The sequence below is a fragment of the Gymnogyps californianus genome, chromosome 9, assembly GCF_018139145.2.
Source record: "Gymnogyps californianus isolate 813 chromosome 9, ASM1813914v2, whole genome shotgun sequence".
Taxonomy (NCBI): Eukaryota; Metazoa; Chordata; class Aves; order Accipitriformes; family Cathartidae; genus Gymnogyps; species Gymnogyps californianus.
In genome coordinates, this window is record NC_059479.1 from 21,662,958 (window position 1) to 21,678,310 (window position 15,353).

The 15,353-nt window shown below is 39.0% G+C and overlaps 1 protein-coding gene across 1 annotated transcript in view; it reads right to left on the reverse strand.

Annotated features, from left to right (window-relative positions):
* Positions 1-3,660: 3,660 nt before the first annotated feature.
* Positions 3,661-15,353, reverse strand: part of ATP7A (ATPase copper transporting alpha) — a 30,650-nt gene continuing 18,957 nt past the window's right edge. The window contains exons 11-23 of the mRNA XM_050901881.1: positions 15,000-15,091; positions 14,454-14,581; positions 14,123-14,277; positions 13,678-13,812; positions 12,630-12,824; positions 12,227-12,409; positions 11,691-11,904; positions 10,878-11,024; positions 10,313-10,455; positions 9,766-9,969; positions 9,049-9,166; positions 8,419-8,521; positions 3,661-7,583 (exon numbers count right to left, since the gene is read on the reverse strand). Coding sequence (XP_050757838.1) covers positions 7,307-7,583; positions 8,419-8,521; positions 9,049-9,166; positions 9,766-9,969; positions 10,313-10,455; positions 10,878-11,024; positions 11,691-11,904; positions 12,227-12,409; positions 12,630-12,824; positions 13,678-13,812; positions 14,123-14,277; positions 14,454-14,581; positions 15,000-15,091 — 2,094 coding nt within the window. The 3' untranslated portion in view covers positions 3,661-7,306. The remainder of the gene's footprint in view (positions 7,584-8,418; positions 8,522-9,048; positions 9,167-9,765; positions 9,970-10,312; positions 10,456-10,877; positions 11,025-11,690; positions 11,905-12,226; positions 12,410-12,629; positions 12,825-13,677; positions 13,813-14,122; positions 14,278-14,453; positions 14,582-14,999; positions 15,092-15,353) is intronic.

A 15,353-nucleotide genomic window follows, 5' to 3' on the forward strand; every position in this document is an offset into this window, starting at 1 on the left:
ACTAAAATGAAAGCATCTAGGGAGTGGTTTAAAAAAACAAACCTATGTAGGAACTGTGCGCTGGTAAAATGAACTCCATCAAGCCTGAAAACGTGATGTTTCAGGCAGCAGCTGCAGAGGCTCCAATATTAACCAGTGGAGGACCTGGCTATGTAGGCTGCTGGAATACAGTATTTCTGTATGCTTCTGTAATGGCAAACAAGAAAATAAATTCTAGAATACCATTAATCCTATCATTATCTACTATATCATTTTCCATCAGAGCCCTAGGAGGTGGTATTTGTTCCACTGATTTCATACAGGGTAAAGTGAACCTACATTTGATCCAAATAATTTTTTTTTTTCCAGCAAAACAGTACTATTGAATGCGAGAGCTCTGCCCACCACTCTCACAGGTGCTTGCTGCCACCAAGGGATGTGAGGCAGGTGAGAGGCTGCTGTAGTAAACACCCATATGAGCTAATGTAAAACTGAAATCAGTGGCTTGCGACAATTTACTCTGTGACAACTCAAAGTTTTTCACTTTGGAAACATCATTGACTTGTCAGATTTCAGGGAAGGAGAGGCATTTTCAAATTCCAGGAGAGTCTTAATAATTTCTAAATCTGTATCTATTAAACTTGGTGTTGCTTGAATCACAGATGATATATATTGGCCAGATGAATGCAGAGGTTTTTGTATCGTACCTTGTTCCTAAGAACATTTGACACAGGATTTGGGGACTCCTGGCTACTTAACGAGCATCTGAGTTTCTGGAATTGTTTGTTTTTTAAACTACAGGTTGTTATAAATAAGGTGTTTCAATGAATCCAGATCAGGGTCCTCCAGATTAATCAATGGTCTTCCCTGAAACTATGGAACCTTCAACTGAGATAATCTTAAGATCCAGATGTGTTAATCTGGTGAGTTTTCTGTTCAGAGAGGTTGTGCAGCTTCACATCGGGGTAACTTACTTGACTCAGCTATTTCTGTTGCCAAGATGCCAGAATCTGGGAAGTACCGCTTATAAGGGAAATGCTATTGTGTGTTAGACAAAAGACTTTCAATTACGGAAGATATTTAACACCACCAGTGACATCAGAGAATTTGGATATATGGCTGTGTTCTGTGCAGCAGACATAAAAGCCTGGCTTGCTGATGCGTGATACCATACTGTGACACTGCAGCTAGGCGGGCCAGCCTGGCTTGACTCATGAAAATGAGCTCTTTTCTACGAGAGTCAAAAGATAAAAGATTTTCCAGATCTCAAACTACACTTTCACTGATACAGCCTATTTTTTTCAGTAGCTTTATAGTCACAAGGCTAAAATAAAATAAAAAAGGTGTTAGAAAACAAACGTTTGATGTTACCCTAACTGAGGCCGAGATGTGTTTTGTACCCGGGGAGACTGACTACGGCTTTAGTCAAGCTTCCCTTACGCAAGTTACATGGCAAGTATTGTAACCATCCTGTGCACAGTGACAGAAGCCTGAGGCTGCAGACCGAGGTGCTTTTGATCCACTTCACTGAACAATCTGCTGCAAAACTGTAGCTGGATATATATGCCAAAAAAATTCTAGCAAATTTTTTATTTAAATTCAGTCATAGCTAAAATACACTGTTCAATTTGAAATGAGAAGGTTCACACACTCTCTTAACCCAAACCAACTAAAGGCCTAAATGAAACAAACCTAAATGTTTTGGTTACTATTTCTGTGCAACAAGCCTGTATTTTCAAAACCGCAAGTGCTAAAAACTGTAGGTTTCCACACCTGTTGGGGCATATTAGGCCAATGAGAGTCAGTCCAAGATGATGAAATTACAGGGTTGCGTCTTAATTGAACGCAAAATTCTTCATCTTGGACAGACTTGGATGCATTCTTAGTCTTCTACACAACAACAAAGCTAGTGAAAACAAAGACTCACTCTGCCTAAAATTAGCAGTCACTAAACATGTCTGTACAGCCTATGGGATCTCCCGTGCCTCGCTCATCTAGAGCTAACCTTAGATCTTCACCTCCTAGTTCACACTCCCCAGCAGCGTGGTCTCGTGGACTCTCTCCCAGCCTGCTCCCCAGCGCAGCAGGATCTGCCCATCCTGCTCTAGCCAAGCGGCGAGTCATCTCAGACACTGAAGGAGACACAAGGGGAGGTCTTCATCATGCAGCATCACACTAAAAACCTCCGCACTATCTCCAAGTGAGATCAAGTCAGCGCTAGACAGAGATAAGCTGAGGTCCCAGGGAGAAAGCAGATCTTTGCGGGGCCCTGGCCTGAGCAATCCAGAAAAATCAGAAAGGAACTCTTCTTCTGGCCGTACAATAAAAATGGCACCATGAAATTCCAAAAGCCAGCCTGGCCAATCTACCTGCGAACAGGCATAAGGCATGGTGGAGAGGCAGCCTGGCAAACACGGGGAATAAGTAGTGTTTTGGACAGAGCAGGTTTTGTTTTTTTCTTAAACGAAAATAAGAAAAACAGCTCAAAGGAGTACCAGAGCATTCAGTCATTGTTTACTTAAAATGTTTGAGATGCGCTTCCAGAGCACTCAAAAATATAAGACCTGTTCAGGCTTCGCACCTTTTTTCTATCCTGACAAACAGAAGATAGAAAGCCCCCTGGAGATGCGCTGCCCATCAGAGACCACAACCTGGGCACCAGTCAGGCTGCCAGGACCTCTTCTAACGAGGTCAGCTAGGGAGCTGAGAAGGGGATCTTCTCCTTCTGTCACTGCTCCTCATTGCTTCAAACACTGTTCAGGATAGTATCTAGGCTTTGGAAGGAGATTTGTGCTAGATTTTGACCCAAAGGATTATTTTGGGGATGGGAGCCCAGCCATCTCCATGAGAGGAACGCAGGAGCACTCACATGGAATGTTCCCCACCACTTCATGCTTGGCACTTTTCTTTGGGACACGGAGTGACTGCATAAACCACTGCACTTCAGCCAGACTCTTCTCAGTAGCGTCCAGTGAAAGAACAAGAGGCAATGGGCACAAACTGAAACACAGGAAATTTCGTCCTAATGTAAGAAAACACTTTTTTACTGTGAGGGTGATTGCCCACTGGAACAGACTGCCCAAAGAGATTGTGGAGATATTAAAAATCTCAGTCCTGGGCAACCGGCTCTAGCTCACCTGCTTTGACAGGTTTCGACTACGTGACCTCCAGCAGTCTCCTCCAGCCTCAGCTACTCCACGATTCTGTAATAAAGTGATGCTCTTTACATGATGATTATTCCACAGTTTCCCAACTTTCACTAATACCACTTGCTGACTGCCCTACAGTTTCATGTAGGCCGAGTGTCTTGCTCAAGGCCACGCAGTTTAGCGGAGCTGGAAACATATGTAAGAAACCCTGTTCTGCAGCCTTTTGCTGAACAAGCGAAAAGCAACAGTGCCTCACCTTTCCCATTTCACCCAGAGCGCTCTTACTTGGGGAAGATGAAGTGCACGTGACACGCGAAGCTGCTTTCAGAACCTCCATCCCGTAAGTGCGCATTTCAACCTCCTGCAGGGCAATCCAACATCCGTCACGTCCCCCAGGTGCCGTGTTTGGCCTTTTAATTGAACAGTGTGGAGGAAGAAACGGGGAGAAGTTTTGCACAGCTGACAGCAGAATCTGGTAAGTCAGCAAAAGAAATGTTTAAAGGAGATCATAGAACATGATTTCAAACAGTCCTCGGATGTTACATTTTTATTATATAGCTTATAATTGCCATTATAATGATGGAGGCACAGTCTTAAAAGAGCAGGAAGTGTGAGACTACATGTTTCTAGATGTAAAGAAATTTAACAGCACTAAATTAACATTCCACAACAGCATTCATTTCTCCATTCTTCATACCAAAATGGAATAAAAAAACCCCCTCAAGTTTACAACATTTTGTTGGAAGTTCTAAGCAAAAAAATAAACATAGTTTTTAATAAATAAAAATGCTTGCTTGCTTCCATTGTTTTGTCAGCTTCACATTCTTTTTCATATAAAATTTCAAGTGTCTACTCTTTTAAAAGTTTATTGGCAAGATTCAAAGAGCAATTTTTAAAGCCTCAAGCATATGTACTTTGTTTTTTAAATAGAGCACAGGTTTTATAAATAGTTACAGAAAACAATAAAATAGACACGCTAGTAATACAATTTCATTTGTAACTGTGTGTTTCCAAGTGATATTTTAAATTTCTGAATCCAAACTGTCTCCAACAGGAGTAATATATTTACATATTAAAACATTTACATTTGGGAGAACATTTAGCTCCCACATTATTTCACTTGCACTGTACATTCAAACTGGAAAATATTTTGGTTCTTCAACATAAAGCACCTTATATAATATTTTAATCACAAGATAAACATTCTGTAAGTCAATATCACACCTTTGGGGGGGGGGTGTTGGACAGACAACCTATTTTCAAAGATCTGGACTCTGAATTTCTTAATCAGCTCTACATTACTCAAACACACTGTGTACTAAATTCAAGTTCAAAAGACAAGTCCAGACATTTTCCCAAAGAGGAAAACTGGACTGAAAGGGACTTCCTGGGTCAGTAAGTCCTGACCACTGCTTTTGCTGGCATCACTTCATACAAGCCTCCTTCAGAAACATGAGAGCAATTTGCTTTCCACACATACTAGCTCTAAACAGAAGCTGTCTCAGAACCTAATAGCTGTTATAGTTAAAAAGCTTCACCTCAATTCAAGCCTAGATTTATCACAACCACCTTATACCCATTCATTCTTGGGCTAATACTGGTCTTTAGCTTAGTTATTTCCTCTCTAGAGTTTGATCCTCTGATTGTACTTACAAACCGCTATCCCGTTCCCTCTTAGCCAGCATTTTACTGTTCCTTATTCCCCGATAATCATCTCTGCACCTCATTAAGTATCCTGGTTTTGAAAAGTAGCCTTGTTTTGCTGTAACTGGATCAAATGCTGGGTTTCACAGAAAATGGAAAAGCCTAGAAAAACATCTGTATTGGGAAAAAGTTGGTGATAAAGCCAGCATTCCACTGTAAACATTCAACCTACGTACAATTTGGACAACAAAAGGTTGAAGCCAAAGTGCTCTAAAAATATATTTGGAAGTAATTTAACAAATGCTTCACACTGCTTTATCTACCAACCAGGAATTTAATCCTAAATTACTACTCTATTTCCTGCAGTAAGAGCATGATGCCTGTCATTTACATGCCATATATACCATCATCAGCACCTGCAGTAGTGAAACTCCCATCTGAAAGCATGCTAGGACCTGCCTTGTGTCTTCACTGCAGGATTAAGACCACCCACCAGCACAATCCAGACAAAAATATGTAGAATACTTCCCTTTCATCTGCAGAATCTTGCCAAGAACACCACCGAGAATAAGTGTGGATAAACAGGAAAACTGAAATCTTTGGAAACCGTTTGCATGGTCATGAAGCACCAAAAAACCATCATAATACGATCAAACAGGTTTTAGGTAACTGTCTGCTTTGTAAGAAACAGCTTTGTTGCTGAAAACTGAGAACAACATCTTATGGAATGGCTTTGCAGTAATGTATCTCAGCATTTCTTAACACTACAATATATACATATAGCTATAATCTAATTAAAAAAAAAAAATCTATATTCATGTAGAGATATTAAGAACCTAAATCCTGCAACAGAAATATTTTGTTTCTTAAACTAGCGTCAACAACAAATTATGTTGTTCTCCTCACTGCAATATAACAAGTACACTGATTTACTAACAACATACTCCATAGCACTACTCTTCTGTTTTCATACACTGGTATTTTTCTGGTAGTTCTCAGATAAAATGCAAAAGCTATTTAGTTACGACTTTTTACATACACAATCTATGCACTCACATCAGACTTCAAGTTAAAAACTAGAACAGAGATCTCTTTATCGTACTCTGAATATTCTCCTCTACAAGCACAAACTGGAACTACATGTTTACACCATGGACTGTTATTTCATAATGTAATTCAACATTATCGAACCTAGTAATTGCTTCAGATAGCTGTCTCAGCAGAGGATTTGCAGAACAAGGTTTATTAAGTAACAAACACGTAGCTAGCTACTGGGTGATGAACACTTTTATTTCTCATTGAGAATATTTTTAGTATTAATGATTTAATGATCAAAACCTGCATTTTGATATTTCAGTTCAGTAACAAATGAAGACTGTCTTAATTCACAAAGCCTGGATCTGAACATCCCAAGCAAAGGAGGTTTGGATCAATCTATGGAGTGGATTCTGGACCATTCCTGGTATACAGACACTTACCTTTACAAGCAACTGATGTTAGTCCAGTATCTGACACATTATAAATTCTTTAGTGTTAGGTATCTGCAAAGACTGAATTGTAAAGATTTTAAAGGCAGTCTGTGTGACACTGGTCCAAACTATTCCGGTTCATTTAAGGAGTGCTAATAGACATTGGTAGTGAGCACTAACTACATTGCTGCCTTAAAAGCTAAACATTTTGGCTAATACCACATCACATTCATATCGTACTGAGATGTTGCAGTAGTTTTTGGCTTGGGAGAGGCTGGGAATGAGAAAACCTCCCAACCCATTCAACCTTCAAGCAGACAATCTTAGTAGGAGTGTACTGGGGCCTGGATGTATAGACTTAAATGTGGGTATGATGTTAGAAAGCAAACCCAAAACCTCTCAGTCACCTCTGCCTCGCAAGAATCCAGATCACAAACGGTGAGATGATTTGAAGCTAGGAGTGTGAAAAGCTGGAACCAGATGTTTGTAAAAAGAAAAGGCATTTGAGAGGAACCATTTCAGGTACAAGGCAGGCTATGGAAACAAGACAGGTCCTGGAAGTTTTGAAGTAAGGCACATCTATCTGCAAACACAGAACCTTCAGTATTTTGCAGATGCAGTAATTTATATTTTTTTAACACACTACTAAACTTGACTATGCATAAAGTAGCCTGTTATAAGGCTGGGAAATAAGTTTCTGGTTCCTTAGTTTCCTTAATTGTATTTTGACATTTTGCCAAAAAAATGCTATACGGCAAGCTTCGTGGAATGGCAACACGGCCCTGTTCGCAAGCATTAACAGCCCCGCACCATTTTTTTTGGTAAGCTTAATTTAAAAAAAAAACCAAACCAAAAACCCAAAAAACCCCAACAACCCACCCTGGAAAGTCACTGCAAAAACTAGCTTTCTACATTAAAGAAGAAATACATCTGAAAAGACCTCCAGAAATGATCAGTATGTGCACAGACTTCTAGACAGCCATTTTGGTTGTTTCTTCATTTTGCTTCAGGTTTTTTTTCTTTTTTTTTTTGCTTAGCAGGGGTGGGAGGGGAGGGGCGAGTCTTTCATAATGCTGTGTCATCATCTTCTCCAAAATCTCCCACCAAAAGCGAATGCTTATCTGGTTCATTAAGAACTATGCTGTTCACCGAACGCTTGTCTGAAAAGAGAGAATTTATAGAGGCTCTACTGTAATTGATGATTCGATCCATTAAGCTCAGTTTAGGAGAGCCTGTCCCAGTCTCATCAATTCCAATGTGGACACTGATCTCCGACGGGCTCTTGTGCCTCATTTGGCCACGGGCCCGGAACTCAAGTTTCTCAGAACTTGGTTTCTGGTACCTAAGGAAGGAAAAAACAAAAGATGACAATACATCTCAGGTTGAAGTAAAGTACACTAAAACACGGAAAGAAACTACCCTACATGCTACAATCATGCACAAGCCAGAGACATAATTTGATCGATTATACAGTGATGAAAGTTTCAGATTTTGCAAAGCTGCTATACAACCAGAAGCTAATTCAGTGCTTTTTGGCCAGGACGCAGAACAACAGGTAAAGCTGACACGCATCACTCAGTATTTAACTGCTTCGGTGGCGCTGAGCATCTGCAAAACGTTATCGGCAAAATGTATCTACCGAGAGTGGACCACTGTAGCTATCAGTTACCAACTCTTCTGCTCTCCTTCTTCTGAAACCTCATGTGTTAACTAAATAGCAAAAGATACCGTTCCCACCACAGTGCTACACTACTCCTAACTGCGGAGTAAGGAACAATAATGCAAGGATAAATGCAGCAGCTTGGTTTACTTACTACAACAATCCTCAGTGTCAGCGTGGTGTTTACAGCTGCATTGTCTCTGAAGCCAGCATGTCCTGACAAGATTTCTCACAAATATACAAAGGCCGCTAAGGAATTCTCCATTCTGAACACACTTCCGATTTGTGTATTTCTCTTCACATTAGAAATGACATTTTTAAACACTACTGTCTGAAGCGCTTTGGACCAACCGACTCCTTAAGCAAGAACAAAACCAATTGCTGCTAAACACAGACCTGCCTGAACTGTTCTTCAAAAAGCTTTGAAATCACAGTCCCACACTTATTTTCTGCCATCCAAAGTGAAAGACCTGAGCTTCAAATCCAAGTTACAAACCACAAAATTGTTCATACTCACATCTTTAACAGCAAAGAAGAAAGCACAACAGAAACAGAGGAGGCAGCCATTGCTGCAGATCCCATCCAGGGCTGCAAAACCAAACCAATGGGCAGGAAGACACCTAGAAAAATAAAATAGCAGTAAGTTCAGAGCAGTAACACAGCATTATTCATATATTAACACATACAATTTCACATGGACTGTTTAATTTTAGTTGTATTTCAATATGTTAATAAATAGGATTTTAGTTTAGTATTAAATGACAAATTTAATACATAAATAATTGTGTTCTATCTCAGCTAGAACCTACAGGTGAATACAGCCGGATGTGTCACTTATGCAGTCTGAGATTCAGAGGTAGGCACGTCTTGCCCGCCTTGCAGTAAACTGCTTGTTCATAGGATCAGGCTCAGTCAACAGACCTTTTATCTTAAAGTTATTTTGATGTGCTGAGCATATCCATAATAGCCATAACGTGGGAGGAGGACAGCTCACAAATATACCACTGCAACATCCCCAGGCAGAGAACTCTGCACTTACTGACAGTCAGAAATAAAGAAAAATGATACTGTTCCACACAATAGTAAATCACTGCAATCTTCTATTCACTAAGCACAGTCTTATTACTGTAGGGAAACATTCACATACCAGCAGCTATGGGAACTCCAATGAGATTATAAATTAGAGCAAAGACAAAGTTGATCCGGATCCTTTTCACAGTTTTCCTTGATAAATCTATACTTGCTACCACATCCATCAAGTCATCCTGCAAGTTAATATGTTTATTGGAGAAATCAAAGAGAGAAAAAAGCATACATGTAGTATCATCATACTCCTATTTTGAAGCTAACTACCATACACTGGATGTAATAGACTATATACAGTAAGTATTCTGTAGGCTGCTCTAGTCTGACTGCATAGAACCCATACAATCAGCGCCAATCTTATTCCAGATGTCATCGTAATCCAAATAATGTATACAGCACCACACAGTACAGCTCTAGACACTGACCACCATTTCTGTCAAGGTGGTGTTGATATGTAGGAAGAAGTGACTATAACCTTGGAGGTACTGTGGTATGTTACTAAAATATAATTTACGTTTGCCAAAGGTCAGGTCACTTTTTCCTCCTTTGCCCACTCTCAAACTTTAATCACTCCAAAATTTGTAGTACCCAGAAAACGGGGAAGTTTCCTTCATAGGATAATTACCACTACACTAAACAAACATGATGATCTCTTCTCTGCTCCAGTTCTCCTGGCTTATGAAGGCTGTACACCTCAGCAGTGGTCTGAATCACTCAAGACATCCTGGGCCTTTTAATCCCTCTTATCTCATTTTAATTAAGCATTCTTATATCTTACCCTAATTAGAACCACATCGGCTGCCTCAATGGCTACATCAGTACCCGTGCCAATAGCAATTCCCACGTTGGCCATAGCAAGAGCTGGGGAGTCATTGATGCCGTCTCCAACCATGGCCACCCGTTTTCCTTCGTCTTGTAACTGTTTCACTTTGGCTACTTTGTGGGAGGGAAGAACCTCTGCGAACACTTTGGTGATGCCAACCTAAAGAGAGAGAAAGTACAAAACTGTCTTGCAGCTTTTCTACTACTACCTATCAAAGCTTCTGCCTTTAATAATGTGAGCAGGAAGGCTGAACCCATGTTATCACTCACAAGCTAAAGACCAAACCCATTTGATACGAAAATAGCTCTGAATTCAAAGTTGATGCCGCTTCCATTCAAAAAGGCTTCTTTCGTTCCCCCCTTATTCTGAATTTGCTTACATCACCATTTTTCACAACAGATCAGTTCTATGCCGGCCACAAGCAGTATCAACATGACACAACATGCTTCCTTTAAGTGGGCTGTAGCGAGCTTCAAACCCAAACACTCGTATAACAGCTTACCTGAGAGGCAATAGATCTTGCTGTTTTGCTGTTGTCACCAGTCATCAGGACAACTTCTAATCCCATACTCTTCAAAGTGCAGACTGCCAGCTCAGCTTCTGGTTTCACAGTATCAGCAATAGCTATCAAGCCACAAAGCACTCCTAAAAGAACAGAAAGAAAGAATGCGTTCTTTATTGCTTTAGGAAAAAAGCGTAACTTTTTTCCCCACTAAGACCAATTCCAGAAACAGTAATATTGACAGTAAAAAGCAGAATGAGAACAGGTATCAGAGCAGCAATGTTTAAGGCAATATAGAGCATGGACTGTCCAACAACCAAAAAATTCTTTTTTTCTCCTTTCTTCCCCTTTGCTCTCTTTGAAGTCTTTGCATTACGTCCAACTCTCCTGTCAACTAAGAAAGGCAGGAAGAGGTCCTTCTCATATGAAAGTGTTATAAAACTAGCTAATGATCTCTTTTCATCCCATTATTATGCTTCAGGTATAACTGTTATAACATTACTACTTTCTATTTACATAGTGACAAATCAACCTCTGAATAAAAAAAAGACAGCATTGAACTTACCATCAACAGCTGCTAGAACTGCTGTGCGACCTCTCCGCTCATGTTCCATCATGGCTTTATCAACTTCATTTTTAACAAGGAGGCCATTTCTATTCATCCATTCCCGGTTCCCAATGAGAACAGAGTATTTTTGAGAAGTCATAGTAGCTGAAGGAAGAAAACACAATCCTACCATCATATGGATAACCAGGAACCTTCCCTCCAGCTAATCCTATCCAAGTTCTCCCAGAATGCACCGAAATATCATTAACAGAGAACCCAAACAGAAAGAAAAGTCTCTCTCAATACTTTCTGCCCTACCAATCTTTTCACATGTTCTTGACAAGAAAGACACTAGCATTTCTTCAGTAACGGGTAGTTACCATGTCAGCGGACCAAGAATCACAGGTCAAAGGACAGCAAAGGACCAAGTCCCTTTCTCAGTGCTTCTAATTTATAAGTAACAGCCCAATATAGTTGAAAGATCTAACAATGAGCTGTTCTTGATTGAAAACCAGTCAGTTGTGCAAGTATACATAATTGTTGCTAGCAAATGGTAACTTGGGATGAAGCAAAGTAAAAACAGAGAGCGCTGAAACACAATTCCTATATGATTTTCCAGCCCCATATTCAACATGTCACTTCAAATTGTATTTAATCAAAATGTCCTGAGTGATGTGTGAGCATGAAATAAACTAATGACCAACTATTTCAAACGTGCCTTGATGCAAGCCCAGTTCTCCAGGGCAGAAAAAAGTGACTTCATTCTTAAGGATCCTACAGACACAAAAGCAAAAATTATCCATTTTATTCTATAAACCAGAGTTAGCTTACTTGGTAGTTCAGCATCAATAATCAAAGCAGGCTGCACTGATTCGTCCGTATTTTCCTCAATTTTCACAAGTGTGACATTTTTAATATTGTTTTCTTCAACCATTTTATTTTTCCTGTAGAGCAATGCTTCAATATTGGTGACTTTACAACTAATGCCACAGCCTGGAACTACCTGAAAATCTGTACATGTCCCAAGGGTTTCTGACTCCAGTTCCTAAAGAAAAAGGACACAAACTGAGAAAATCTTTAAATATATAAAAGCATGCCACATTTACAAACCCCACAAAATAAAGTGCAGTCAAACTAACTCTAAACAAGAGCAAAGAAATATTAAATCAATCGTCAAAACATAAGTTTGAGTATCCAGTCCATCTAATATGGTATTAAGTGATTTATGTGGCTCCACAATTTTCAGCTTTCCCAACTGAATACATCAATTACTTTCTAAATAACACAAGACTATTCATACATATTAAGTACTGCAGGAGAGGTTCTTCCATAACACAAACTACTATTTTCCTGTATAAATAACTTACCTTTTTGCAGTATTTTGTTATTGCTACTCCAAGAGGATGCTCGCTATTACTCTCTGCAGTCCCCACTATAGCCAGCATTTTATTATGTGGTAGTTGGTTACTCTCCACTAGAAACTTCACCTGCGTCACTTCTGGAGTCCCATGAGTAATAGTACCTGTTTTGTCAAATACAACCACCTTTACCTGCAGCAAAACAGGAAGACTTCATTCAATGCACAAAGCTTTGATGCACAGCTTCCTCAGAAAACCACCCAATTTAACCAAACTTACTAACACATGCTGATCATACATCACTTACTAACATGTACGGATGTACACGTAATGATCTGCTCAGGCAGCAACTGGCAAAACGCCACCGACACCAGCCTTTAAAGTTCTTGTAACAATAACCCACATTTCTTACCTTATGTGCCATCTCTAATGGCTCTCCTCCTTTGATCAGTATGCCGTTCTGAGCTCCTACTCCAGTGCCAACCATCACAGCTGTCGGGGTGGCTAATCCCAGAGAACAGGGGCATGCAATACACAAGACTGTGATAGAGGCTTGGAAAGCAAAGCGGATTATCACTTCGGCTGCAGAAATGCTCTTATTGTAACCCTAGTGACAGAAGTTTGTTTTAGTAATAGAAGAAATTGAACAACAGAAACAATGTATTCAACTACACATTGCCTTCGATGTTAAAAAAGTGTGCAGATATATAAGCTAAAGTCTTAATATTAAAAAGTAAAGCATAGGCAAATTATGCAAAAGCTAAGATTAATGACTAAATTAATGACTAAATAACTAATGACTAAGTTCTGTTCTATACTACATATACCCATGATCTGTTTCATTTTCCTAAATAAGGTACCACATGCCATGATAAGTCTTTTACACCGTAGCGTAATAAAGGATACTCTATCAACAATATATGGATATGAAGATTGCTTTCCTGGAAACTAATAAATTCTAATCAGAAACAGTCAGGAACCAAGAAACCTGTGATCTAAGCAACCCTAAGGTACAAGTTACGATCCCGATCCTTCTCTGACATCTATAATGAACATGAATTCCACTGATTTCAAAGATTAATTTACACAGAGCTATGCGAACAAAACTAGATGCAGAATTGGAGCTTGTAACACAAGGGACCTCTTTTCCCACAGATAAGAAGTGAAATTTGGGAAATTTTGATGTTTAGTATTTATTTTTTTGTTAATTAACTTTTTTTTTTTTAATACTAACTTTCAGGAGTTGATTAATTACTGCAGATTCTTTTTAAGTATAAATGTAGGAGTAATACAGTGTAAAAAAAATATGATATGAAAAATGTAACAACAACAATAACAATTCTATAGTATCTGTAGTCAGCAACTGCCTGCAAGGGTAATTCAGAAAGGGAACCACTGCAGTCTAATAGACTTGTAGGCTATTTTTTAAATATTTCAGAAGGTGTTTTAAGGAGACTTACCAGAAAGTATTTTTCTACTATTTCAAAATCCACAAATCCAATTATAATCCAGGCAAAAAGGGTAACCACAGAGACAGCCACAATAGAAGGAACAAAGTAGCCACTAAGTTTGTCTGCAAATTGCTGGATAGGAGCCTAGGAAGGAGAAACGCACGTCAGCTCCAGCAACATTATGCTTACTCTCCTCTATGCCTTCAGACATAGACACAATCACAGCTTCTGTCTGCAGCACATTTGGCATACCACACTTTATAATTACATATTTACTTAATAAGACAATGAGACTTGGAACAGTAGACCGTATCAAAGTCCTTATTCAGCAAGATACTTGATTATGCAACTGCAACTCAAATCTAAACAATCTTAACCACTCTTCAAATGATTTGGTATGCTGATGCCTAAATGGTAAGACAGAACCCAAATGCTTAATTTGATAATACTCTACCTTTGAGGTCTGGGCCTCCTCCACAAGTTTAACAATCTGGGAAAGAGTTGTATCAGCTCCGACATGAGTTGCCGAAATCAGTAGTGACCCATTCTGATTAATAGAACCTGCAATAACTGTATTGCCAGGTTTTTTAGTCACGGGCATCGCTTCACCTAAGGAAAGGTCAACAACAGATACTAAGGTATATTTTTGAGCAATATTATAATAGCTATTAACTGCTAACATGCAATTAGAAGAGTGAGGAGAACATCAGCTTCAACTTCTCTTCTTCACATTTGTTTAAAGGAAAAGAAGAACATTTTTACACTTGCAAAAAGCAAATGCTTACCTGTGATAAGAGATTCGTCTACCATAGAGTGTCCTTCAATAACACGACCATCCACCGGGAATTTGCCTCCTGGGATCACTTTGACGATGTCACCTCGTTGAACCAGTTCGACATCAACTTGCTCTTCACTAGAATGATGTACAGTGTTTTTAATAAGAGATTGTTAACTGAAGTTACCCAGGCAAAAGGAGTTCTCACTATACACAAAGCATAATCCCATTGGTTGACATTGTTAACGTATACAAAAATTGTCAGAAGAGGCCATTTTAAAAGAGCACTATGATTATTTTATCATAATTTTATTTACTTTCCAGTTGAGAAAATCCACTAATTTTCTTATCACAGCAAAAGTTAGCAAGATTCCAATAAAACAAATCAGAGCAGTGTTAACTTTTCTGCATTTTAACATTTATATCTGGCAAATCTGCCAGCAAATCTGAAGTTATTTGCTTCATAGTTCTACAGAATGGTAACATTTGTCTGTGAATTAAGCAGATTAACAACAAAAAAGGAACAACAGAAAAAGCAAATGACAAAGCAAGATACCTTAAAAGAACGTTATCAGGGCCCAAGGTAACAATAGTAGCTTCAGTAGCTTGTAATGAAATTAGTCTTGCCAGTGCTTCTGATGTTTTACCCTAGAATAATAATTTTCATATTTTTCTGTCTATGCTATTGAAAAAAATTGCTGGGTAAATGACAACTGCATATGTTGCAATTTACCCTATTAAGAAAATACTTTCTGCAAACAGACTTATATTAAGTCATTTCATAAGTCATTTTTACTAGTTCAGTTACTGAAGATGATTTTACAACAAAGAAGGTTAAAAGAACCTAAGCAAGCTTTTTAATTGGATTTTTTTTTTAAAGGTACACAATATTCCAAAATGATTCTTAGTG